Below are 26,753 nucleotides of genomic sequence, written 5' to 3' on the forward strand. Positions count from 1 at the left end.
GATCAAAGGGTCTCTCAGTGACTTCTGAGGCCCTGCCAGCTCTTAGCCCTGGAGCTTGCCTCACCAGCGCCTCCTCCTAAGCTCAGTGCCAGTGTTCAAGCAGACAGACAGATGGTCCCGTCAGCGGAACAGGGGTGGAGGAAGAGGTGACTTTCCCAGGGCCTGCAGGGCAGGAGCCTGGGGGCAAGGTGGAGGGCTCCGCGCCATGGGAGGCCAACCCCCTGTGACCTAGGCTGGTGCCCGTTTTCTTTTCCTTGGCTGGGCTGCTTGCATGGCAGGAAGGCTGAGTGTCCTGATTTCATCTGCCTTTCAGCAACGCCCATCCCGTGCCCATCAGTGACCATCGTCAGGGACACATGGCAGGGCTAAGATTAGAGCAATTAGCTCCTGATTTCCCAGAAGTGAAACTGACACCCTAGCGCCTTTCCTTCTGCAGCCCCCAGTGTTTCCAGAGCCTGCCTGGAGGTGAGGGAGGAGGTTGAGGGCACAGGAGGCTAGAGGCAGAAGGAAGGGGGGCGAGGCTGAAGAGACAGGAGGTCTGGCTCCCAAGCCCTGAGCTGGAGGGCCGGGAAGGTGGGCTCGAGGCAAGCAGGGCAGTGTGTGAGCAGCAGCTGCTGAGAGGAAGGGGTCTCCTGGAGGCAGCGCAGACTCGCCTCATGCCCGAGAGCCCCTGAGGCCAGAGGAGCTGGGACTCCACAAGTGGGGACTCCCCCAGATGGGAGGGGTGGCCGCCTCCCCGGATGGTGTGAACGCCATCCTGCGGAGGCAGGCGATGGACACATCGATGAGTGTCCTCATTCCACACGCCAGCGGTGCCGCGGGATGAATGGACCCTGCCTCCTGTCCTTCCCGTCATCATGAAGATGCCTAGGGATGGGTGCTTCAGGTGGGTGGGAGCCCGGGCGCGTTCCCACTGAGGCCGTCTGCTCAGAGACCAGCATGTCCACAAAACTCTGTGTGGACCCTTCCAGACCGGGTGCCGTCTGTTTGGGGCAGCCTTGGCTCTGATCCCCACCGAGGCCTGGGAGATTGGGGGTGATGGTGAGAGGTGGTTCCGGGCCGTCTCACCCAGGGGGGTGGAGGGGAGCTCTCCAGTTCTGGGTTCCGGGGGGCGGGGAGAGGTCCCCCGGAAACCCTGGATGCTTCGCCTTCAGCCTTGATAGAACTTTCTCAAAGATGAGCCCTGCTTGGCACGAGCACCTTGTAGGCCTGGCCCTGGTCACCAGCCCGTCCCGGAAGGCACACGCCTCCCGGGATGAGTTCGGAGAACTGGTAGCTGTCACACCCTGAGATGGCCCCTGGGAAACCTGACCACCGGCTCCATCCCGAGGTCACCCCAAGGTCATTCATGCCCGGGACGTCCCATACTCCGTTTTGCCTGAAACTGTAGCAGCCCTGGAAATACGCTACTCGGGTCCGCCGTGGGGAACACTGCTGGGTGACAGCTGTCACCTGCCGGATCCACCGTGGCATTTGTGGTGAGCGCGCTTCCCCTGCTGTTCCTGTCCCTGAGCAGCAGGGCCAGGTGCTGGCGTAGGCTGTTCTGGCAGGACTTCTCCGACTCCGGCTGGAGGGTTCCCCCCGGGCCCAGTGGCAGCTTTCACAGAGCTGTGCCGCAGCCCGAGATTTGTCCCACGTGCTCCGCCCTTCTTCCCCACTCCTGCCTCAGGGCCGGACCTGTGTTGAGGCCAGACCTGCCTTCCGTCCCCTCTGCTTTGGCCTCCACAGGCCTTCCCTCCCAGGGAAGCTCTCGTCCATCACATCTTGTCATCTCTTCCAGGAGGCCTCGAACTAGCACCGGCGACACCGGGAACGGTCTGAGAAGGATAGGTGGCAACAGGTAACCTGGGCATTGGGGCCTGGCAGCAAGGAGGACCCACCGCGGGTGGAAAGTAGGCCACAGAGCCCGGTGGTAACGCTCTCACCCGTGAGGACCTGGGAGAAGCGCCCTGGCGGAGGGGATGCTCTGTCAGGCTCGGTGATTCAGCCGCTGGAGACGTGCAGGAAGCAGTGTCAGGGAAGTGACGGACTTGGCTGGTTATTTGGTGATGTTGGCACTTAGGGATAATGAGAAGCTGGGGGTCACCGACAGCGAGGGGCTCAATGTGAGAGCCGGAGGCCCTTGTTGGGGGTGATAGAGAGGCCCCACCTCCACCTGCAGCCGACCCAGCAGCGGGGCAGATCCAGGATTTGAGAATAAGCATCACAGAGCGCCAGAGATGCTTGGCTAAGCCAGGTGTATTATGCTAGGGCTGCGGCTGGGAGAATCTGGAACTCGGGAACTGAGGTGACAGTAAATGGATGTGTCCCCTCAGAGCACGCAGGTGGCCCACCCATCCCCGGCAAGAGTGAGCACCATCCCAGGCCGGAAGACGCTGCGGGGGTCTTCCCCCTGCAAGGCAACAGGTGCCTCCCTCGGGAGCTGCCCCACCTCTGTTCTGGGCTGCCAGGCTGATAACTGAAGATAAAGTCTGGAGTGGCCCAGCTGGGGACAGCTGGCCTGATGAAAGAGGAGAGATGCCACCCAGGGAGAATGCGGTGGCAGGAATTAACTGGCATGTCCCGGCAGAAACCAGGCTAGCGCTCCTGGGTTGGATTTGGAAGGTTCTGGATCAAAGGGGCCAGAACCATGGCTGGATAGGCAAGAATGCTTTTACTTGGGGGTGTCTTCGCAGGACATGGGATTCAACACCCTGGCAAGGACCTCAGAGAACAGGACAAATTCATTGCTAGGGGGCATGGCATTTGACGTGCTCATACCTCATTGGACCCTTGGTCTGTGGGACAAGAGCCAGGTGGAAACCTCTGGAAATACCCCCACCAGCCAAGAGGGCAAGTCAAAAGTGATGTCATTGCTGAGGTCGGGGAGAGACTAATGCTGTCATTACAGCCCAGAAGGATACAGGGGTGGTCTCTGTCTTAGTTCCGTTTAACCCATAGTCTCTGCCCTACAGAAACTGGATGGAGCCCGGAGAAGGATTGTTGACTACCAGAGGCTTAATTGAATGGCAGCCCCATTTGTAGCTGCTGGACCATCCAAATGCCAGCAGAAGTGCTAGCTCGGTGGCAATACTTTGAAAGCCTCCATAGGGTGCTGTGTCCCCAGCAGGGAAATACATGGGTCCGAAGACCCAAGGGAAAACAGGGGTGGCCCCACTGACCATCACTCCCAGTGGCCCAGCGGGGGAAGCTGTGTTTCCCAGCCTCACAACCGTGGGCCCTGGAGGGCAGAGGGCCCCACTGCACATTGAGCTCAGGCTACTACCGGGGCACTCGCCTGCTGGTGTTCAGGCACCCTTCTTGGTGGAGCCCGTCTTGGTGGAGCTAATTGGCTCTGATTGGCAGGAGGAGGCGGGGCTGCTGTCACACAGGGAGGGATAGGTGCAGGGCACAGGTGACTACTGGGGCTTCTACTTTAATGGTGAATGGACACGTGCAATGGCCCGGGCTGAGCAGGGTGTGCTGGTCAAGGGCTCAGACCCCTCAGGAATGAAGATTTGGGTCGTAGCACTAGGAAAGCCACTGAGACCTGCTGAGGCGGTAGCTGAGGGAGAGGAATCTAGAAGGGGTATGGAAAGGACAGATGCCTACCAGCTGTGACCCTGAGGTCTTCTGGAGCAACAGGGGTTACGTCCCTCGGGAAGAGGGGCCCGCGTGGCACGGAGCAGACCTCCGTGGTGCCAGGGTGGACCATGGCGGCCGTGGACATGCGCCACTCAGGGCTGCTGTGGGCAGTGTGGCTGACGCAGCCGGAGCTGGATCCCTCGCCGTGTCTGTGCTGAGGTCACAGCCCTCCGGCTGCTCCCACCAAGGACTGAGCATGGCGGGGATCCCGTGCGGGGCCGTTCCTGCGGGGGCAGGACTTTGCTAGCAGTGAATGAGTGACTGTGGCTCCAGGACTCTGTGGCCTGCCCCAAACTTTTGTAGAACGTGAGGCCAGCCGAGACTCTTCCCACCCAAGCCTCCTTCCTTCCCCACCCCCTTCCCAGGTGTCAGGCCTGAAGCAGGGGCTGACAAGTCTCCCTGCCTGCTCCCTCCTTGGTCCCTCACAGCTGCCCTCCCCCCCCCCCCCATCTAATCCCATCTGGGTGGCTCCTTCTTGAGAGACCTGAACCGACACAGTAGTTTCAGAACTCTGTCCCTCCAAAGGTCGTTGTGTCCAGTCTTCTGCCCCGAGCCTGGGCTTTGTCTCTCCTTGGAGACAAGGCAATGTCTCCTCCTCTTGGCTCTCCTAGAGTTCGTGGTTCTGCTCTGGAGCCTCTGGGAGTCCTTCCTGAGTTCTAGCCTCCAGAGCCACCAAGCTCTTCAAATGGTACCTGCCACGTGAGTAGACTCCTAGCCCAGGAACCTTGATAGAAATTGAGGGTTGTGCTGCCATCTTGGTCAGTGCCCTTGGGTGTGTGTGCAGCATGGGGACTGGGCCGCCCAGGCTCTAGTTGCTGGGCCCCTAGACCCCCTGCAGCCCTCTTACTCTCCTCCCCAGCCCTGCTTCTGCGAACAGTGCATGCTCTCTGCCTGGCTCCCTCTCACCACTTGTTGGGAAGGAGAATTGATGACGACATCAATAATGTGACTTGTATACAAGCTGCACTGCCAACAGACCAGAGCGCCGGGGATAAATCCTCTCCCGGCCCGGTAATTGCTCTGTGAGCCAAAAGGAATTACACTTCTTTTGGCGACAACACCACTGCCTCCCCAGGACACCAGAGTTGACCTCCCTACGCCACCCTACAGGCCATTTTCATGTGCACGCATCCACCCCAGTGCCCTAGTCGCGTGGCCTCTGGGTTCGGGACCGTAGATGTCCCCATCATCTGGCCCCGTCTGCGCCGTGGCTGATGGGTAGAGGTTGGCTCGCTCTGTTCTGTGTCCCAAGCGGTCTTGTTGTGTTTCTTGAATGCACAAGCTCAGTCGGGGTTTCCTTCAATCCGATATGAGCAGAGGCCGGGGAGGGAGGGCTAGAAGGGAGGGGACAGGGTCGGAGCCACGTGCCGAGGCCTGGAGCTTATAGGAGAGAGGTTGCAGGGGGAGTGTGATTGGGGGTGCGGGGCCGAGGCGGGCTGTCCTGGGGTGAGGGGCTTGTACGAGAGAGGGCGTGTATGTGTGTAAGTGTGTAAGTGTGTGTGTAAGTGTGCTTTGTGGGGGGGCTGAGGTGGTGGGGCTGTCCTTGAGCTGTCCGGCCCCTCCTGTGCCCCCAGGGAGGGCTCTGCGTGCCAGGCTGAGGGGGCAGCAGTCAGAGCCCAGGACTGGGAAGTCGTTAGTGGGGACTGGGGCCAGCCAGCCGCAGCTGTCCCGTTACATCACAGCGATTTTTATGCCGAGCCTGGGCCCCTCTTCAGGGGATCCCGTTGGAGGCTTCCGTGACTTTCTAAATCACTAGCCTCTCCCCCCCTGTGCCTCAGCCCTCCCCCCACCCCCATTTCTGCTTATTTCCCTCCCTCCCCCCTTCTCTGTCCACCCAGGGCTCGGACAAGTTTACAGATTCTTGGCTAGGGCCTGAGCTGAGGAGCGAGGCTGATTTGGAGAATCCTAAACAGGGCATGGCTTTCTCCTTTCTGGAAATATCAGGGTCCCTGCACTCCCTCCTACCTTAACCATGCTCAGGCCTGGGAAGAATGTCCTTTCTCACCGTCCGGAGGAAGGGGTGGGTGAGCTGAATCTCTGTGTTTGTGTGGCCCAAAGTGACACCCAGTAATGAACTCAGAACGCCAGACCCGAGCTCTCAGGGGCTGGCTTGTGTGCTCTCTGGGTCCCGGAAGCTGAGGGACAGCCAGGCAGTAGAGCTGGGCATTCTGTTTCAGACAGGAAGCCTGGGGCTGAAGGATGCTCTGCATCAGCTGGTTCCCACCCGGAGGCTCTGCAAGTCTCGAGGCTCCTGTTTTTAGGTGAACTCCCCACCGGTCTGCTCATCCTAGTGGCTGCTGCGTCGTTAGGGCCTGGACTTGGGAGCCAGAGGACCAGGGGTTTGAATAATGCTTTTCCCAGTGCTCTCTGGGTGATGTTGGACAAACCTCGCAACTCCACTGAGCCTCAGTTTCCTCCTCTAGAAAATGGGGCGATAACAGGACTTAACAATGTAGGTTGTTGTGAGGGTTGAACAGAATAGTGTTTGGAACCTCTCCACATAGCAACTGCTCATGCCGCCATTATGATCCCTTCTGTTGGAACTGACAGGACCACGCAGTGCAGCCTGGGACACGGTTGGGCGTGCACCCTCACTTGGGAAGGGGCTGTCTAGCTGCTGTCTAAGGAGCGGACTTTGTGTCCCCAGTGTGTCCTAGCTCGCTTCCAAATCTCTAGGCTGGTTGAGGAACAATAAATGGCTGGGGGTCTCCTTACCCCCTGCATAGAATCAGAGGGTAGGGGCTAGGTTGGTCCTCTGGGCCTGGCATCCTGGGAACGCTACCCCCACCAGGGGCTGGATTTGGCATCTCAAGATGGGCTCACTTTGGCTCTCCCAGCCGAGAGGGAGGATGGCTGTGCCCTGAAGACAAAGGCCTGGTTCTCCCACCAGTGCCAGGAGAGAATGTGTTATCTTTGGGCCCAGGTGGTCTGGCCTGGGTCTCTGGGCTGGTGCCGTCTGGGGGCCGCCCCAGCCCCCATGTCTGCTGAAAGGCAGAAGCTGTGGGCAGAGATGGCAGCCATTCAAGTGGACGCCGGCCCTCTGAGCGGCTGGGAGTGGGGCCAGGAGGAGGGGCCGCTGCTGGCTTTTGGGTGGTCGTTGGCAGGACGGAGGACTGGGGTGCAGGACGCAGAGATGGAGGGCGGGGCTTGGGGGAGAGAGAGTTGGGCTTCAGGTTGGGGTTCCACCCCACTGGAAGCCCCACTCTCCTGCCCTGGTCTGTCAGCATCCGAGACCCCGCTTTGCCCAGGGAACCCGCTGCCACCGTGAAGGGCCCCCCCTCCCCGCCCCTCCCTAGTGGGCTGACCTGTGCCCTCCCTGCCCCATCTCCTGGGCTTCCTCTGCCCTTTTTCCCTCTAGGCAGCTGGGCTCGTGGCCAGGCTGAATGGAGCTGGGTTTGGGGAACCCTCCCGGAGGTTTGGTGGTCCTTACCGAGGGGCAGTAGGAGGGGGAGGTTCCCAGGTCATAGTAGGGGGTCTGCAGGACCAGCCGTTGCATTTCTTTTTCTTCCGGCTGCACCTGCTGCTTCCCTGGCTCCAGGTGGAGAATCTGGAAGAGAAGGAGGCCAGCGGCTGGCTACCCGGCCTATTCCCTGCACCCTGCTCCCTGCAGCCGTCTTGGACCCCCCCCCCCCCAGTCTGGTTCCCATGCATCCCCATCCTGGCACTCACCACGCTCGTGGCTGTCTGGGAGGCACAAGTGATCAGCACAGGGTCAGGCATCTGCTGGGTACTTGATTTTTTTTTTTTTTTTTAATGAATGAATGCACCGAGCAGTGGAGGAAGAGCTTCCCCTGTGGGCCCTGGGCAGGGAGGGAGGATCCTAGTTTGTCATTTCTGTAGGGGGAGGGGAAAGCCTGGGCCACGGCCTCTCACCCAGGCCTGGCCTTTTGGGAACTGGCCACGGCTAGCATCGTGCTGGGGACTGGTTAGAGGCCCATGCATGTGGGAGGGCTCTGCCTTCAGGTGGCCATCTCCCAGTTTTCCTCCCCAGCCCCCCACTCCAGGGCCTCAGGCCCACCTGGATGTCCTCAGGTGCAAGGTGGCTCTGCCTGTGGTGGGGAGGCTCCAGCTTCTGGGAGGAGGGCATTGAAGTCCTGGGGGAACAGAATAAGGCTCACATAGGGGGTTCTGTTCCAGGTAGGCCATCTGACAGTCCTGGTCCCTGACAGCCCCCCAGTGCTCTGCTCCCAGGCAGCTTTCCAGATGGTCTGAGCTTGGGGTGCGGTTACTCAGCATAGCTGGGTAGAGGCTGAGAGTGCCCCTCCTATCTCCCTGGGCATCTCTGCCCCCAGCCCAGCCTGTCCCTCCCTCCAGCCCGGGTATGGGAACTGTGTGAGACTCCGGTGTCCTGGCCTGGAGGACAGTGGGAAATCCCGAGGATGCATTCGGGCTTCGACCAGGGTGACGGGAGCAAGACCTCAAGTGCAAAGCTTATGGGGGCCCCAGAAATCTCGGTCATCACGATAAATAATAGTTGAATACAATATATTTCAAAATAAAATTAATGCAAAAAAGTCCAAGACGAACAAAATACCAGCATTTTAAAATAAGGTAGGAGAAGGGCGCCTGGGTGGTTTAGCTGGTTAAGTGTCTGCTTTCGGCTCAGGTCACCATCTCATGGTTGGTGAGTTCAAGCCCCACCTTGGACTCTGTGCTGTCAGCACAGAACCTGCTTTGGATCCTCTGTCCCCCACTTCTCTCTGCCCTTCCCCCTCTCATGTGTGTGCGTGCGCGTGCACGCTCTCTCTCTCAAAAATAAAAATACTTAAAAAAAATAACATAAAAGTTTAAAAAGTAGGATTAGTATTACTGATTTTTCCTTTCACCTCATGCTCCAAAATAGCTTGCATGATACTATTTCTGCTCCTGTCTTTACTTAACATGTTGACATTCCGTTCATCATGGACTTTTGCCTTCACCCTTTGTCAGCGGCTGGGGTAAACGTGTGTAAAGCATTTAACCTGTGTGCCTCGTTTCCTCATCTGTAAACCGTGGATTAGAATCGCACACCTACTGGGACGCCTGGGTGGCGCAGTCGGTTAAGCGTCCGACTTCAGCCAGGTCACGATCTCGCGGTCCGTGAGTTCGAGCCCTGCGTCAGGCTCTGGGCTGATGGCTCAGAGCCTGGAGCCTGTTTCTGATTCTGTGTCTCCCTCTCTCTCTGTCCCTCCCCCGTTCATGCTCTGTCTCTCTCTGTCCCAAAAATAAATAAACGTTGAAAAAAGAATCGCACACCTACTTCTCAGAAAGGGCAGCGGCAGCTGAAAGGGGGCGTCTGGGTGGGCCGATGGGTGGGCTTGCCAACACTCACCCGCCACAGTCCGGGTCCATTTGGTTCTTCTGCTGTCGGTGATGCAGTATGGAGATGGCAAGAGCCACGCCAAGGATGAGGACAATGGCCACGGTACCCCCTAGAAACCTGGCCACATTTCCAGGGTCTTCCTGGGGGAGGGGCTTTTCTAGAGCCGAGAGAGGAAGGTGGAGAGAGAGAGAGGTTGAGAGAGAGAGAGAGAGAAAGAGAGGGAGAGGACTCTCGGAGTCGGAGAGGTGGCCACAAAGTAAGAGAACCAGACCCTGAGGCAATGCCCCAGCCTGGTCCCCCTCCCCCTCCCCTGTCGCGCCCCTCCTCCATCCCGCTCCAGTTCTGGGAGGGGCTGGCCCAGTTAGGGTGGGGTAGGCCTCCTACTCTGGCTCCCCAGGGCCCCATAATCTCAGACTCTGATCTGGGGATCTGGGGCATGGAGATGGGGGTGGGGGGTGGGGAGCCAGGGCAGGCAGAGGGGTGCTCAGAGATGGGGGTCCCCACCCCCTAATTCTATCTCTGGCCCTGCAGGGAAGATTCCTGTTGAGGAGTTTAATTTTCTTCCCCTCCCTACCCAATTAAACAAGCAAATGAACTAATTGGTGCTTTGCCCTCCCGGCTCTGGAGAGGGAGGGAGGACCGGAGGGAAGGCAGAAACGCCGAGATTGCAGGGGGACCCTGGGTTGGTGGCAAACCAAGTTTGTCCAGCGTGGAAGCTGAAGAACTCAGAGGGCCTCCGTCTAAGCCCCGGGGGCTGTCTGGACATACCTGGCTGTTCTCCCAGGAGCATTAGCCCCACGGTCAGGAGTGGGGCTGGGGTGCAGGAGCTCCTCGCCACCTGCTCTGTGGTGGGTGGGGCAAATCACTCAATCTCTCTGGGCCTCGGAAAGCAAGGCGTCCTGGGGGCTTGTGAAGGTTTGTGGACTGATTTCCCAGCCTGAGCCAGAGCCACTGGCTGTCCCCGAGGGCGAAGACGTCACGGGGCTGCTGGGAAGGCGTCTATGGCAGGAAAGTGGGGAGCACACGCTGCTTTCTGGCCCGGCCCTGCTGCCCCAGGTTGGCATGCAAGGCCACGGCCACGCCAGGCTTTCTTTTCCCTCCCTCTGCTGGGCTCCATTTCTCACCTCTGACCCTTACATCATGCAGGGAGGAAGGGACTGGTGGGAAAATCATAAATGCTTCCTCCCCTCTTTCCTCCCCGCACCGTATTATATATAATTAAACACAAGAGCACCTGAATAGGGATGCTAAATTGCAGTTTGCAATAAACATCACGGAGCCAATTTTCCCAAAGCGGGATTGACAAGCACCCGCCTCTCTCTGCTCCATCCCAGTGCCCTGACTGAGGCGGTGCCCGGGGGAGACCTCAGCACCAGCCTGGCTCCCAGCGAGTCCGCAGCCCCTCTCTGGCTGGGCTCCTGTCCATCCCCAGCCGGTGGGCTGTGGCCCCATTGGGAGGGCGGTGTCTGTGTGTATCATGGGGACTCCAGACACCCTGGACCCTGTGCCAGCACCGTCTCTTCTTGACTGTCACAGCCCCCTGGGTGGGGATAACTGCCATCAGTTAAACAAACCTGCCCCCTTTGCTCCAAACCGTAGCGTCTTAGTACCCACCCCACCCTCCTTCCTGGCCTTTCTTCTTTATCCTCAAACCTTCCTGCTTCCTCCCCTGCCGTCTTCCAACTCTGCTTCTCCTTTGGTTTTTCAGGCACTTCGTTGCTCCTCTGCTGTGTTCCAGGCACTGTTCTGGTGCTGGGCAACAGAGAGGCACAGGCCCTGCCTCTGAACGCCGCTGGGTCCCATTCATCTTCCTTCTGCCTCGTGGACAGTTCGCAAGTACGGCTGCGCCTCCCTGGCTCCGGTGCCTCCACGCCGGTCCACACCGCCAGCATCCGGACCTAGCCTCCCTGCTCCCAGTCTTGTCCCCTCTGAGCCCTTCTCCACCCTGAGCCTGAGTGACCTTTCTAAAATCAAAACTCATCAGGCTACATCCCTGCTTAAAAATTTCCAAGAGGCCCTCGTGGCCCCAGCGAAGTGTCTGAGCTTCAAGGCTTTGACCTGGACCCTGCTCATTCTTGAGGAGGTGACTCAGTGCTTCCCATGGCTCGGCTTGTGCAGCCCACCCAGGCTACTTGCAGTTCCCAGTGGCGGTGGCGAGGCGGGAGGAGGGGGGTGGGGGGGTGGGGGGGCGCGTCCCCTGCTCCCTCTCTCCGCCAGGCTCTTTCTCTCATGCACCCTCCTCGCCAGGCCAACCAGTCCTCTGGGGGAACCCTCCCTTCTCCTTGGCTGGAATGGGCGTCTTCCTTTTCTGATACGACCGTGCATGCGTGTCTGGTTAGTCTCTGTCCCCCTAGTCCTCTGCACAGCACCTAGTATGTGGGAAGTTCTCCGGAAGGGTTGACGAATCAGTCAATGCTCACTTGAACAAAGGCAGCTGGCAGTTTCTGAGCCCGCCTGTCCCTTGGAATCTCCACTCCCACCAGGGGGTACAGAGTCTTCAGCCCCTCTGCGCTGGACCTGGGAATTCTGTTTCTGGGGGCACAACCCAAACCTATCTCCCCGTTTCCTCTCCGCACAGCGGAGGCAGGCTGGCACTTCAAAGGACTGGGTGGGCAGAGCAGTGGGGGAAATGAACAAAGAGGCATTAGCACAGGTACCGGGTCTGGCTCACACGGTTCAGGTTTCTCTCCTCCCACAGTCAGCTCACCATGGGGCTGGGGGGCAATCCGGGCAGGAGGGAGAGACAGTTTCACATCGGCCCTGCCTCGGCTCCCTGCTTCCAGGTGACCTCCCCCTGGAACTCTGGAGCCACTTTAGCAGAAGAGGGAGGCAGCTGTCCTTCTAAGGGGCCTTCTGTCTTGCTTACAGTACAGACAATAACATGGTAAGTGAGATTGTGAATGAGCCAGTGTGGGCATCGGGGAAAGGATCATAATGGGTGGGATGCTGTGGGCAAGGCCTCAAAGGTGCCGGGACCAGAGTGGATAACTCTGGTTTTGTTCCCTCCCGGCTGCCCTCTCTGCATGTCCCACCCTCACAAAATAGGAGTGCGAGATCCCAAGAGCCCCTGGGCCCTGCCTGATCCCCCTGGAGGGTGCCCCCCTGGTCGAAGAAATAATAGCAGAGGAAGAATGAGAAATGGAGACTAAGGAAAGACAAGCAGAAGAGATTGGCCTGAAGTCTGGGCCAGGCACCTGGGCTGATGTGGGGTTGGTTTGATCCTCACATCAAGCCTGTAAAATTAGATAAATGTTACTCTCAAGGAGGAAAACAAGACTCAGAGAGGCTAAGTAATTTGCTCAAGGTCACCCAGCTAGTCAGTGGCAGGGTGGGCACCGGAACCTGCATCTGTCTGACATTCTCTGATGAGGCTGCGGGTTTTCTTAGTAATCCTGGTCCCTCGTATGGCAAGAAGCGGTTCCCCCACCCCCCTCGGCAGACACATCCCTACCGACCCCCTCGCCTTGGGTTGCTTTGTGTCTGAGCCTCCCCTTGACAGCTGTGAGGTGGGGGCCCAGCGCTGGCCCCAGCTGGAGCCCTGGCACTGAGCCCTCAGACATTCTCTGGTTACACCGGGACGAATCCGCTCCCCCAGCCCCAGCTCCAGCTCCCCAGGCTTGAGGGCAGGGCTGGTCACCTACAGGCAGCCGGGCCTGGCTGGGGCTGGAGTGCAGGGCCTGGGAGAGGGGGGGATCAGTGTGTGAGGGAGGAGGATCCGGAGAGCATCTCCTGGGAGGCGGGCTGGGTGCTTGGCTGAGGCTGGTTGTGTTGGCCTTATCCTACTGAGAAAGCTCACAGAGGTCAAGTTGGTTGTCCAGAGTCCCACAGCCAGGAATGCCACAGCTGGAATCGGACAAGGTCAACTTCTGAAATCCCTCTTTCTCCTTTTGTCCGCAGGGCCTGGTGTCTCTGTGACCCGGGAGCCCCTCCCCAGGCAGCGCCTGCCCTCGCCCTGGCTCAGGCCCCAAGGACCACCTGCCTCTGGCCTGTATCTAGGGCCACGCCAGTGACATCTCCAAGCCTCCGTGTTCTCACCTGTCACATGGTGACATCACACCTGGCTTTCCTGCCCTCTGACTGAGCAAGTGAAATCCCCAGGTAGGACATAAACACAGACCTAGGTTCCAGTCTGGGGGGCTGCAGGCCAGGGATGGTCAGGGGCTTCTTGGCTCTTCTTCAAACCAGATCTGCCCTCCGCCCTGAGGCCCCAGGGTGGGGAGTGTGAGGAGCTGGGATCCCACCCAATGTTCAATAATCCCAGCCTGCTTCTCCCCACCACGCTGACTCTCAGCCAGATCTGGGCGGTCCTGAACACCCGCCCTAGGTCAGTGACTTCACAGCGTGCTCGCTTGCTCCGCCCCCTGCCCCTCCTTCAGTTCAATAAACTTGTCCCGAGCACCTTCTATGGTGCCAAGCGCTGTGACAGGTGCTGGGGGGCTTGCCCCTGGCTCAGGAGCGGGGGGGGGGGGGGATCAGAAATGTACACAGATAAGCACCGTCTTTTGTGATTCCTCAAAACAAGTCTGTCCAAGGCCCAGGACAGGTGTAGAGAAGAGAGCGATTAGCTCCGGGAGTTCATGGCTTCACACGGGAGGGGCCTTTTGAGCAGGGTTTTGAAAGCGTACGAGGAGTTTACCAGGAGAAAAGGAGACGAGCATTGAAGGCAGCGCGAGGAGCGGTGCAGGGACACGTGTGTGAAACGTGGGCTGTATGAGGGAAAATCCAAGGACTGGATCTGCTGGGAAATGGGATGCGAGGGGAGACGGGCAGGACAGGAATCTGGGGCAGGGGAGGAGGCGGACCCCACTCAGAGGTTTAGATTTTACCCGGAAGTGATGTAGCACCTCCTCTCCTGCTCCCCCTGCCTGGGGACAGAAACACTGCCTTCTCAGGAGCTGGACTGACCAGGGCTCCCTTGTGGTTGCCTCTTAATGAGCCCCTCGGGGCAGCACCCGGCCCTTCTGCTCACAGAGCTGTCCTGGGGGGGGGGGGCCACCCTCAGCATCCTGTGACGCAGGCACAACAGGTGTTTCTGGGGGACCAGGAGTTTAGAGGAGGCTGGTGTCTGGATTTGGCCCCAGTGCCCCAAGGTAGGACAGGCCGGTGGAGGAGGGGCTGTTTATACTGCCTAGGGCCTGCCTGGTGGGTCAGAGTCCATCTGGTTATTTCCCCAGCCCAGGCGTGCGGGAGTGGCTCCTTCCCGATGGCCAGAGGCAGGTGGCAAGGGCTTGAGCGAGGGCGCTCTGGACCACTCTCCCCTCTCGGGAAGGTCTGAAGGCCCCCCAGCAGTCTCATGGGTACCCCGCATTTCTAAGCGCCAGACGGAGGCAGGGCTCCCAAGATCCGTTTTAATCTTGTCGCCGTACAGAATATCAACTGTGAGAATACAGGTCCTGATCCACAGGTGATAGGGGGCTTCTGACCGCACAGGCCAGGGCACCACTGAGCCTGGGACAGTGAGGGGCAGGGAGCTTCTAGCACAGCCCTCTGCACTAGGGAACCAGCACTGGTATCCCTGTAGCCCTGTGGCCTTGGCATCGAGACCAAGCTCCCAGCCTGCCCTCCAGGGCCCCGCATGAACTCCCTGCCGGGCCGCACATCCCTTCCGCACAGCCCGGTTGTGCGTTCCGGCTTGCTCCAGCTCTCTGCGTCTCTCTCTCTTTTCAATTCTTCCTTCCCGGGACTCCTGGGTGGTTGCTGTAGTGCCCCACTTGGAGATTGTGGAAATCTCCTCCCCTTTGCCCGGGAGCAGACGTATCCCTCTCTTCTCCAGTTCGGCCCCTACGGGAGGCACTTTCCTCTGACCCAGGGAGGTGAGGGAACACACCCAGAGGCCTGGAACTGATGTAGCCAGCCAGTGGTTACCTTGGACTCAGCCAGGCCTCTGCCTTGGACTTCCCTTGGGCTATAGAGGCAGGAGGCCTGGCCCGTTAGCTTATAGCCTGAGGTGGCCCTGGGCTGGCGCTGGGGTTGAAGCTGGGGGAGTCCCCCACCTGCCTCTTCCCTGGGGTGGGCTCCGGGTCGCTCCCTCTGCCTTCAGCCCTGTATCTGCCCTGGTGTGTATCAGGATTAGCGCAAATAGCCTCTTCTCTTCGGCCACAGAATTTGCTAGGTTCTGAACCCAGGTGGCGGTCCCTTTGCGGTCACCTTCTTCAGACCTCCTAGTTGGAGCCTGGAGGCTCCAGGTTGTTGTAGCCCTCCCTCTCGTCTCCCTCGCCCCTGACTTCCGTTCGGCCTGTCTCGAGCAGACGCGGATTATGGAAGGTGCTCGGCACAGTGATTGGCACGTAGTCGGCACGTAATACGTGGTCAGTGGTTTTGTTATTACTATTCAATAAATGTAAATTGATGGTGATGATGTTGTTGCTGACGGTGATGTTGGTGCTGATAATGACAGTGATGATGTTGGTCCCTGGAAGCTTGGCGTCTTTACCCAAACCCCATGGGCCCTGTTACCCCCGAGGCCACACTGGCGTATAACTTTTAACGTACGCATGCGCTTTTACTTCAATGATCTCATTTGAGCCTCCACCCCTTTGCCTCTGTTGCCAGGTGGGTAAGTGGAGGCTCAGAGAAATTTAGGAAAATGCTCAGGGTCACGCAGCTCACTGGTGATGGATATGGGACAGGAACCCAGGCATCCCCTTCCTCAGGGCAGTGCTCTGACCCGCCCCCTCGAGGACGCTGACTGGGGCCTTTTTCCTGCCCTCTGCTGCCTCCATTTCTAGGTATATCTGCGGAGGAAGACAGGCCAGCTGTCTTGAGTTTGCCGCTTACGTAGCTGTATAATCTTGGGCAATTATGAAACCTTCTGAGCCTCAGTGTCTTCACCTGTAAAATGGGAATAACAGGGTTGCTGTCAGGTGTAAGTGAGGTAATGGATGTTCAGGCCCTTAGCCGGTGCCTGTGCCTACTTACTGCTAGGAAGCTTTGTTTCTAGGAGGGCAGGGACATGTCTGCTCCTTGGGCAAATCCCAGGCAGCCGGGGCTCCGACCTCTGCTCTAATCCTGCCTGTTGGCCTCCTAGCCTTGCCCTCAGCTTTCCCTATACTTTGCCAGCCGTGACCCACAGACCCCAACTTGCGTAGGGCCGTGCGCGGGCTCTAGGACAAGGGGTCAGGGCCTCCCACTCCGGGTGAGCATGTGCAGTGTGAGAGACTATGGCACTCGGCACACCATGTTCGGCCATCTGGAATGTTCTCCCCCGTGTCACCAGACCTCCCAGCCCCTCCCACCGGCTCTTCACACCTTGAGTTGTCATTAGGAGAAAAAAGGATCCCGAAGAGGCTCACTTTCCCAGAAGCTCACCCCCACCACAGGGTTTGTCAGAGCCGCCTCCAAGGTCAGGACCAGCTGGAGAGAGTTACTGAGATTTCACGCACATTCCTAGGGGGAGGAGGACTATCTCTCTGATGGGGATCCTGCCAGGCAGGGACCTGACCCCCATCCCTCTCTGAGGGAGGGGATGAGTGAGGGGTATGAAGCCAGGGGGTAGGGCTGGGGGCACAGGGAAGCCATTTATCTGCCTCCACCCCACAGGGCACGGTCGGTCTGCGGTGTAAGTGGTGGTGGGGAGGGCGGGGGGGGGGGGTGGGGGGTAAGAAACAGTCTGCCCCTCCCCCACTCCAAAATACACACTACCCCAGGTCTCAGAAACAGCCTGTCCTCTGAGCCCCCTGCTGCCCATTCAAGGGGGCCCATCACTCCCTCCCAGTCTTGGTGGTACCCAAGGAATCCCTCACCCACCCCACGAGGCCCAGGGCTTCCCCCATGTGGATTGAAGACGGCCTGTGAGGGGCTGTACCTCTTACAGGCTCTTCTCTTCCTGATGACCCTCTCAACAGGCCCTGACTCTGGGGTGGGGGTGGGGGTGGGGGTCCTCGACCCCCTCCCCCCACGCCACGTGGCCCTGCCAGCCTGAACTTCTTGCCACGCCAATTACTACCTGTAGGGCCAGGTCATTCTGTCGCTTTATTCCACTGGGACAAGCTGAGCATTTTTCAAAAGGAACGTTACTAGGAAAATAAGAACAGGCAGGCAATAGGGGCCCCTGGGTGGCTCAGTCGGTTAGGCGCCTGACTGCGCCTGACTGCGGCTCAGGTCATGATCTCACCCTTCTCGAGAGTTGGAGCCCCGCATCGGGCTCTGTGCTGACAACTCAGAGCCTGGAGCCTGCTTCAGATTCTGTCTCCCTCCCTCTCTCTGCCCCTCCCCCACTTGCACTCTGTCACTCTGTCTCTCTTTCTCAAAAATAAATAAACATTAAAAAAAAAAAAAAAGAACAGGCAATATAAGAACACAGGAGTGGCCAAGTTCACGGAGAAGCTATTTCTTCTCCTAATGTAATTTGTCATCCAGCCACAGACTCACTAGGAATCTCCGAAGGTCAAGTGCTGCTGGCAGAAAGCTTGGGCTTCCCTGGAAGGAAGTGAGGTCCCTGTCATTGGAGGTGTTCTAGCAGGGCCCTGATGGCACCTTGGTGGGAGGTGATTTTGAAAGGTCAGTACATAAGGAGGATTCTTTACATCCACACTGAACTTCAGGGTTTACGTAGGGCTTTCAGCTGTTTTCTGATGTCTTTGGTATAATCCTAGAAAATAGAATATGGATCACTGTCACTGTTTTACAGGTAAGAAAACTGAGGCATAAGAGAAAAGTGGCTTTTTCAAAGGTGCCTCGAGGTAGTGACCACCCTGGCTGGGATTCACATGGGGAGGCCCCTGGGGTACAGCTGCTTCAGCTTCGGCCCCCCCCCCACTCTTGTTCTGCCCCCATCAAACTGGAGGTAAGGGTGGCCCACATTTGCAAGATACTTAGGAGGTGGCCAGAGGTGATTCTGGAATTAATGGCCTTCAGCAGGGACAGTGCAGGCATCACTTCCCCCAAAGGGCATATTAGCATGACAGACTGGGGTGGGGATGGGGGTCTCAAGGCTCCTAGGAGGGGCTAGGAGGGCAGGGGACCAGAAAGGGTAGAACTCCCAAAACACAGGCAGGAAGCCGAGGGGCAGTCTCCCTGGGGGTGATGAGTGTTGATGGTCTAGCAGTCTGTCCATCCCAGGCAGGGGGCCCTCCATCATCTCAGGACCCCACATCACGGCCTCTCCTTGTAGAAAATCTCCCACATCAAATGTAGAATCAGAGTAACCACAGCACCATGTGGAGTTATTAAAACGAGAGGGGATTTAGATATGAAAATGCTCATGCTAAAATGTAATGACCCTTAATGGCTTTTCTCTGGGCCTTGCCAAGGTGGCAGGCACAGAACCCCTCCACTCAGGAGGGGCTCTGGTTCTTAGAGGGGGTGTGTTGGGGCAGGTTGGCGATGAGCTTCGAAACCCTAGGGGGCGCAGAAGACTCCAGAATTCTGGAGGACTCAAGACCTGGACACATCTAGGAAGGCGAGGAGGAGCAGGCCAGCTTAGTTCCAGCAAGTTCTATGAGCGACACCATGGGACGCCTCAGAGAGATGATTTGAGTCATCTGTTTTCCCCAGGGGAAAACAATCTCAAAGAGAGAAGTGGGGACACCTGGGCTCCAGGTCCTTCCTGGAAGAGACGCTGGAGGACGTCTGATGGGGACTGGGCTGTGAGACTTGGGTGGGGGCGTGGGGCTGGGTGGGGGTGGCACAGAGAGGGTATTTCCTGTGCATAGGTTCCTCAGGTTTTCCCTATATACCCCTCACGGTGGCCCTTGAAGTAGGGGTCCTCGTCTCCGTTTTATACTCCTGGTCTCAAATCGCCAAGCTAACACGACACAGATTTGGTGGCTGCACCCGGGCCTGTGTAACCCCAGAAGCAGGCCTGCCCGCCAGTGTTCGCAGGTGTCTGGGCTGTGCTTTAAGGCCCTGGAGCACGACCTCGGATGGGACTGTGTGTGTGTTCAATGTGTTTTGCAAGTTACAAACCATTGCGAAATCGTGAGGCACGGTGGCATTTTGGTTCTTTTTAATGTGAAGTTCGGTACGTTGCAAAGAGCACTTGGCTTGGCGTCAGAAGGCCTGGGTCCAAGTTATGAGTCGCCTCCTCACCACCTGTGTGACTTTGGGCAAGACACTGAGCTTCCTGAGCCTCTGGTTAATCATCAGCTAAATGGGGCCGGGACGACCTGCCTCCTGCTTGCCTCCCCAGCTGGCCGTGAGAATCCTGGGGCACAGAGCTTCCCTTCCTGCAGCCCAAGGGGCCTGGCCTCGTCTGGTCGATTTCTGCTGCACACGTTTGCACGGAGGTCCTCCCGGTGCTGGGTGTTTGACGGCTTTTGCAGATCATTTCCGCTTTGCAACGTCATCTTTGGTACTATCTTTTTCCAGGAAGCCTTTTCCCGGGAGCCCCGCCTGCCTCGGATGACTCCATCTGATGGCACACATGGTTCCCACAAGCCCGGTTGTACCCGCCTGGGGCACTTGCTGCTTTGTGGGCGTCCTGAAACCTGTGTCAGGCCCAGGACCCCCCCGTGCGTTAGGCTGGTGTGGCCCCTTCTCCTGGCCCTCCTCCTACCCTGTCGTCAGGACGTGGCTCTGATCTTCAGGGTCTTGATGGTGGCAGGCAGTGCGCACGCTGTAAAGCGGTTAGAGACACAGCTTCTGCGGCCAGGCCGCCCCCTTCCCGTGCCAGCCGACTCTGTCACTCAGCAGCTCCCTTCATGTCTTCGTTTCTGTGTCTTGGGATGATGGCACGAATACCACCTTACCTCCCGAGGCTGAGGTAAGGACTTCTTATCATAAAGTCCTTTGAACAGTGCCAGGCACTTAGTGAGCGATATTGTAAGTCTTAGCTAATCAGTAGAAGCCCTTGGGTCATTCTGTAATTTCCAAACATTAGGTAACGGTAAGGAATTCTTACGGTTATTAGCCTTCTGGGACTCAACTTCCCCATTTGAGGGTCAGGGCAAATGATCTTTGAGGTTCCTCTGGTGTCAGTGACTTATAATTCTAAAACAGGTAGGTGAATGTCTTGCTTGGGACCCGCATGTGTTGCGCTGTAGGGACCGAAGCACAGGGCACGGGGGTGACACCCAAACGCCCAGGCTTCGGGACAGAGAATCCGGTAGCTGTAAGGTGATGGCAGAAAACACGCAGGAGGAGGGGCAGACGTTACATGGTGAGCCTTCCCAACCAGGGCGGCCTGTGTGCTGTCTTTATCTGGAGCCTGTAGGAAGGCTAGGACCAGCCAGCTGGGGGCCCCGGTTCCCAATGGGGGGCTGGGATGCCTCCTGAAAGAGCTGTTTGTAAGGGACCAGCACTTCTCACTGATCAAACCCCCCAACTTTTTCCTTCTCTGGAGGAAAACCCTGGAGACAGACAGACAGCGGCCACAGTCTTTCCTGGGGTTCTGGCCTTCCCCCGACCCTGGTACTCCCTAAGTGGGTTGTCAGAAGAGACATTCTCACCCATTCTCATTGTGATCTTCTCTGTTGGGGACCCCTTCTCTGCTCTGCTCAGGTAGGTCTTTGCTCTGTTAGCAAGGCAGATTCTTCACTTCTGTGCAGAGGAGGGCAGAGCAGGGAGGCTCAGCAGCAAGTGGGCTGAGAACGGCCCAACGGGCTGCTGTCCGCCCTCCCACACGCTCCCACTGCTGCAGCAGGCCGGACTCTTCTGGAAGCTTCCCTGGCCACCAGCACCCTGGACACCTGGTCTCAGGATCACTTGTAGTAGATAGAGGTGATGGATGGGGTGTGGTGACTCATCACTGTCCTGCCGGGGAGCTCTGGGGGACCTGCTACCCCAGCCCCACTTGGTGTCCGGGAGAGGCTGCCAAGCTCCCGTCCTCCAGGCTCTTGGTTCTCCATGCAGGTAGGCATGGGCTCAGGTGAAGAGCCTCGCTGGGGAAGTGGCCATGATGGAAGGAAAGCCCCAGTCCCAGTCCAAGGCTCTTCCCAGTGTCTACCTGCCTCTTGCCCGTCCTCGGGCTCTGACATCCCTCCAACCCATCACAGCCATCAGTGAAAACTACATCTGGGTGTGGCTCACCGTCCCCTGCCCTTCCTGTGAAACCCCAGGAAGCCCGCATTGCTTAGGAGTCAATCCAGGCAGCAGAGGAAGGTTTCCCAGCTGGCCCCACCCAGCGTGGCCATGATGGCACCTCAACACCTCATCGTGGCCACAGGGCATCACCCTGTTTTGTGTCAGGATTGGCATTTCCTGATCTCTGGCCCTTCCTTCCCACTACTCGGGGGCTCCTCCAGAGACACACCCTCCTCCCTCCACTTCTGGCTCTCCCCATCCTGTCCTGCCTCCCCAGTGCCTCCTGGGCCCCCCAGAACAGGGACCTGAGGAGGATCACGCTTGGCTGGATGGACACCAACCCCTCCTCCTGGGAATGCATGACAATACATCTTCAAGCTTTTTTTTTTAAAGTCCTTTCAAAACCCCAACTATTAGATAGTCATACGAAAATGTGCTTGACATTCTTAGTCATCAGAGAAAGGCAAATAAAAATCACAATGGGATGCCACTACGCCCTTGCCAGAATTGCTACAACAGAAAGACCAGATGGTATCGTGCCTAGGCAAGGAAGTTGAGTAACTAGACCCCCTCATATTCTCCTGATGGGGGCATGTATTGGCACAACCACTTTGGAAGACTGTTTGGTTGTATCTGCTAATCCTCATTCTACTCCCAAGTATACACCAAAACAGCAATGAACGTCGTGTGCCCGAAAGTTACATACAAGAATGCTGTAGCAACTTTATTCATAATTGGCCCAAACCGGAAACAACACACACGTATCTGTTGATGACAGCATAGAAGTAATACATTGCAACATATTCACACAATGCGATATTACACAGCACGCAAAAACACTCCACGTGGATATATCTCACAGATATCATATGGCGTGAAAGAAGCCAGACAGACAAGTAATTGTATACTTTGTACGATTCCATTCATGCAAATTTCCAAAATAGGGGTATCGTCTGGGAGGGAGCTTGAGTGACTGTCTGTGTCTTGTCTGAGGGGGTAGTGACGTGGGTGTATACGTGTGCAGCTGTATCCTTAAGACTGGTACGCTCTAGGGTCACCTGGGTGGCTCAGTCAGTTAAGCGTCTGACTGTTGGTTTCAGTTCAGCTCACGATCTCACGGTTTCCTGAGTTTGAGCCCTACATCGGGCTCCCCGCCGACAGTGTGGAACCTGTTTGGGATTCTCTCCCTCTCTCTCTGTCCCTCTCCCACTCGAGCTGTCTCTGTGTCTCTCAAAATAAAAAAAATTTAGGATTGGTATACTCTATTGTTGGTATGGTATCCCTCACCTTAAAAAAATACAAAAAGTTAAAAACAACAAAGAATTAAAACCTTACATGGAGCCTTGGTGGGTAAAACAGGTGGAAGCCCATGCCCATCCTCTTGCTTCCCACATCGGGAGCCTCCTGGGGCATTTCTGCAGATACCACTCTGGAGGACACACTGGAAGCTTTTGCCCCGGAGTAAACATGGCCTCAGGGGCCTCAGTCAGGGTCCTGCCTCTGAGGGACACATCCTAGCTTCTCCATGCCCTTGTCCCTCCCACAAGATGGCAGGTATTATGGGACGATGCAAATAATGTGGTCACCACCGAGCCAGGAAGCCCCAGAGCTGGGCAACTAGCTGGGACTTGGCAAGTGTCCTAAAACCTGATGTCATTTCCATGACAGGTTCCGTTTCCCTGCTGTAGTTTGCTGCTTAGGGCAGATAGGCAGGGGTGGAAAGAATAGTAAGAGATAATTCTATCCCCACTTAACTTGGCTGAGCACTTGCTCTGTTCCAGGCATTGTGTCAAGTGCTTTACAAAGGGATGATTCTCCTTTAATCCCTGCAGCAGCCTTCTGTGGTAGGTGCCACTATTATCTGCTTTACAAATAACTTTCTCTATATACAACTGTTTTTATTCATCTCAGCAGTCAATTCATGTAGCTTGAGTTATAAAGCTCAGGGAAGGCAAGCAACTTGCCTTAGGTCCACACAGCTGATAAATGGTACAACTAGGGATGGAATCAAGGTCAGTTGGACCCTGAAGCCTTCCTCTTTCCTTTCACCAGGGTTTCAACAAATGTCTGCTGTGAACTGAACTGATGATAGAATCGTCTAAAAGGACCACAATGGGCTGAAATACTGACCCAGATCATTAAGATAAATGGGTAGCAGAGAAATCACCACATTTAGAGGGAAAAATAGACAGTACAAGTACTGAATAAGAGAGATCTGCTTAGAAATAGAACACATGAAAAAGACTCAAAGGTTTACTCATCCATCCACCCATCCACCCACCTACTCACCCATCCATCCATCCATCCACCCATTCATCCATCCATCCATCCATCCATCCATCCATCCATCCATCCACTCACCCATCTACCCACCCATCCACCCATCCACTCACCCATCCATCCATCCACCCATTCATCCATCCATTTGTCCATCCAAACCATCCATCCATCCACCCATCCACCCATCCATCCATCCATCCATCCATCCATCCATCCATCCACTCACCCATCCATCCACTCACCTATCCATCCACTCAGCCATCCATCCATCCACCCATTCATCCATCTGTCCATTCATCCAAACCATCCATCCATCCACTCACCCATCTACCCACCCATCCACCCACCCACTCACCCATCCATCCATTCACCCATTCATCAATCCGTCCATCCAAACCATCCATCCATCCATCCATCCATCCATCCATCCATCCATCCATCCACTCATCCATCCATCCATCCATCCACCCACCCAGAAACTTAACCACCAGGATGGAGCCCATGCCACCAGGTGTTTCGTGTCATCACTATTATTGAGGTCAGCTGGGTTGGGTATATCCACGGTGTAAGAGGAATAGGCCAGGTTCAGGGAGGACACTCAGACAATCCTTCCATCCCTCCATCTCCCATCCCCTGCTGGTCAGATCAGTTCCAGGGAAGACTGTTTTATCCCTGGTCCTCAGAATGAGAGGGAGCTGGTTATGTGTTGTTTTTCCAAAGAGCTGGAGTATCAGATTATGTTTTTTTTTTTAAAGACAATTTTTTAGGAGCAGTTTTAGGTTCACAGCAAAATTGAGTGGAAGATATAGATATTTCCCATATACCCTGTGACCCCATTATGCACAGCCTCCCCTACTACCAAAATCCCTCACAAGAGTGGTACATTTGTTATCCATTTTGTTACAATCAATAAACTTCTGATACATTATGACCACCCAAAGTCCATAGGTAGAGGCAGGTGGGGGGGATGGGTTAAATAGGTGATGGGGATTAAGGAGTGCACTTGTGATGAGGACAAAAGTCCATAGAGTCCAAAGTCCATAGGTAACTGGGATTTTTAAAATTTATTTATTTTTCTTATTTTTTTAAACATTTATTTTATCTTTGAGAGAGAGAGAGCATGAGCAGGGGAGGGGCAGAGAGAGAGAGACACACACAGAATCTGAAGCAGGCTCCAGGCTCTGAGCTGTCAGCACAGAGCCAGATGCGGGTCTTGAACTCACAAACCATGAGATTATGACCTGAGACGAACTCGGATGCTTAATTGACTGAGCCATCCAGGCGCCCTGGTACCTGGGATTTTTGATGTGGCTTTGAGAGCTTGCTCTATGCTGGGCATTGTGATAATGCTTTTCTACAGCTACTGGTCACCTGAGCCAAGACTCGAACCCAGGTTTGCCTGACTCAAGTCCAGGCTCCTAACAGATGTGTTGCTAAGTGGCCTGATGTTTCGAGCAGAGGGATAAAAACATGGGGAAGAAGTTTGGCCAGGACTAACCATCTCCAAATATTTGAAGGACTGTCCTAAGGAGTTTTTCTCAGGGAAATACTTGGACCAGTGGGTAAAACTTAGTGGAGGGGAATTTTGTCTGAGTAGAGGAGTTGCCATATGATGGTGGGGCTTAATTCGAGAGGTAGTGAGCTGCCCGTCCCCAGAGGTACCTGGGATGCTTGAAGCAAAACCCTGCCTTAAGGGAGGTTGGGTCATTCCACCTACAAGGTCTTTTTGACTCTCGCTTTGATAACATTTAGTTGTGTTCAACCTTTATTGGGCACTCACTGTGTGCCTGCCCCGGGCTAGGTGCTGCGGATGAATAAGCCCTGATTCTAGCCTTCAAGGGGCTTCCAGCCTATGGGCAAGGCAGCTCATATGGTTCGAGTACTTGCTGACTCTTGCTGGCCATGGAGGCTCTCTCAGGCCTGAGGATCCTGGGAGCATGGCACAGCAGAAAGGAGCTGGGCACTAAGTGAGGGGAGAGTGGGTGTGAGGAGTTCAGGCTGAGGGGACCCCAGCTTGCTGGGCTCTGAGTCAGCCATCCCCCAAAAGGCCTGCTTCCTGGGGAATAGTATACCCTGTTCAGAGAGGGCCTCCAGGGGTCCTCGGGGCCAGTCCTCAGGCAGCGGGAGTAAAGGGCTTGCAGGGCACAGGCCTGCCATCCTCCCCTCTGCCTCTCTCAGCGTGTCCCCCTTCATCTAAGGGGGCTGTTATTGTCCTTCATAAAGCACACCCACTGCTTCCAAGGTGGTCACACTGTGGAGCAAGAATCTCCATTCAAGGAGGGCCTTGAATGTTGGACCCTCCTGCCTGGGCTTTTAACTCAGAAGCCCGCTTGGCTTTCTGGCATGTGCCCAGAGACCGGGTGCCCAGGAATGGTCTGAAACCAGAAAGCCTGCCTCATTAGGACTACAGGTATGGCTCCCTCCTGGCTCTGTACTTGCCTCCAGGTACTGGCCTCCACTACAGTCACTAGCATCCAGGGTCCCAGGTCTCAGAGGTGATGATGATGGCGATGATCTTGTCATGACAATAAATAGCATATTGGCACCCCAAGCTCTTATGTGCTTATCCACTGCATCGCCCACCTCGCCACCCCTGGATCCAGTCTCCTATCTCAGGACCTGCTTCTTCCTCATGATTGACACCTGGGGTGGCCTCTGCCTCCACACCATTAGAATCTCCTGGGTAGCTTGTTGAGAATACACCTGTCTGGGTCCAACCCCCAGAGGCTCTGACCTTCTTCATCTGGGGTGGGGCCTGAATATTTGCGTTTTTAACCCTCCAGTGACTTGGGTCTGTTCCCTGGCCCGATGGAGCCAGGGATGTGTGCGGATGGTGCCCTGGAGCTGGTTCTTGAGTCAAACAAGGCTATTCCTTTGCCCTTCCTAGCGGAGTTCAAGATGGGCTTGGATGCACCAGGCCGGAGGGGCCAGCTTGGGTGAGGCCCCAGGCAGTGGAGTGTGTGTGCGGAGGGGAGGGAAGAGGGCAGGGCCTGCAGCTTCTCATCTGGAGGTTGAGTGTGGAGCTAGAGTGAGGATTGGCCTGGCTCTCCCATCAAGCCTGCAGACCAGGGGAGAAAATAGGGCTTGGGGGGCCACAGAAGCCAGTACCAAGGTGGTGCCCAAGGATTGCTCCCCAAAAGTATCTGGCCCTGGGGGGCAGGGCAGAGGTGCCTCCAGGAGCCGGGGCTCCCCTCCAGCTTGCACAGGAGGCCTTGCCCCTGACCTACCTACCTCCCATTCTTCAAAAGCACGGCAGATATCACCCGTGATATTGTGATTTATAATAAGAAGCACGCATTTGGTCTTTGTCCTGGTTCCTGGCACAAGGCTCCTACAACCCTTGGAATTTCCTAAGCGATAAGAGCCATAAAAGGTGTCTTGATGCTCAGAAGAAATCCTTTCAGCCACACCTGGGTTTAAGTTAATGAAGTTTGGAAAACACCTAAGAACGGGGGCTGGCTGCCAGGGGAGCCAACCACGTGATTAGAAGTTTGGAACTTTCCGCCCCACCTCTGACCTCCAGGGAGAAGGGAGGGGCTGGAGACTGAGTTCAGTTGCCAGTGGCCGATAAGTCAGTCAATCAGGC

The 26,753-nt window shown here is 56.5% G+C and overlaps 1 protein-coding gene and 1 long non-coding RNA gene across 10 annotated transcripts in view; one reads left to right on the plus strand and one right to left on the minus strand.

Annotated features, from left to right (window-relative positions):
- Positions 1–26,753, plus strand: part of LOC109491826 — a 152,498-nt gene that overhangs the window by 75,811 nt on the left and 49,934 nt on the right. For all 7 annotated transcript variants that reach the window (XR_002736108.2, XR_006586017.1, XR_002736109.2 and 4 more), the window contains 3 exons: positions 10,635–10,762; positions 11,710–11,810; positions 12,824–13,024. This is a non-coding gene — a long non-coding RNA (uncharacterized LOC109491826). The remainder of the gene's footprint in view (positions 1–10,634; positions 10,763–11,709; positions 11,811–12,823; positions 13,025–26,753) is intronic.
- Positions 1–26,753, minus strand: part of NECTIN1 (nectin cell adhesion molecule 1) — a 94,146-nt gene that overhangs the window by 2,420 nt on the left and 64,973 nt on the right. Inside the window, exons 6-9 of one of the 3 annotated variants that reach the window (XM_019811418.3) lie at positions 8,936–9,083; positions 7,643–7,718; positions 7,055–7,171; positions 5,439–6,770 (exon numbers count right to left, since the gene is read on the minus strand). In XM_019811418.3, coding sequence (XP_019666977.2) covers positions 6,444–6,770; positions 7,055–7,171; positions 7,643–7,718; positions 8,936–9,083 — 668 coding nt within the window. In that variant the 3' untranslated portion in view covers positions 5,439–6,443. Of the gene's footprint in view, positions 1–5,438; positions 6,771–7,054; positions 7,172–7,293; positions 7,425–7,642; positions 7,719–8,935; positions 9,084–26,753 lie in introns of those variants that run through there. The other 2 variants (XM_019811420.3, XM_019811419.3) reach the window with 2 other exon arrangements.

This window comes from Felis catus, chromosome D1, assembly GCF_018350175.1.
Source record: "Felis catus isolate Fca126 chromosome D1, F.catus_Fca126_mat1.0, whole genome shotgun sequence".
NCBI classification, from domain to species: Eukaryota; Metazoa; Chordata; class Mammalia; order Carnivora; family Felidae; genus Felis; species Felis catus.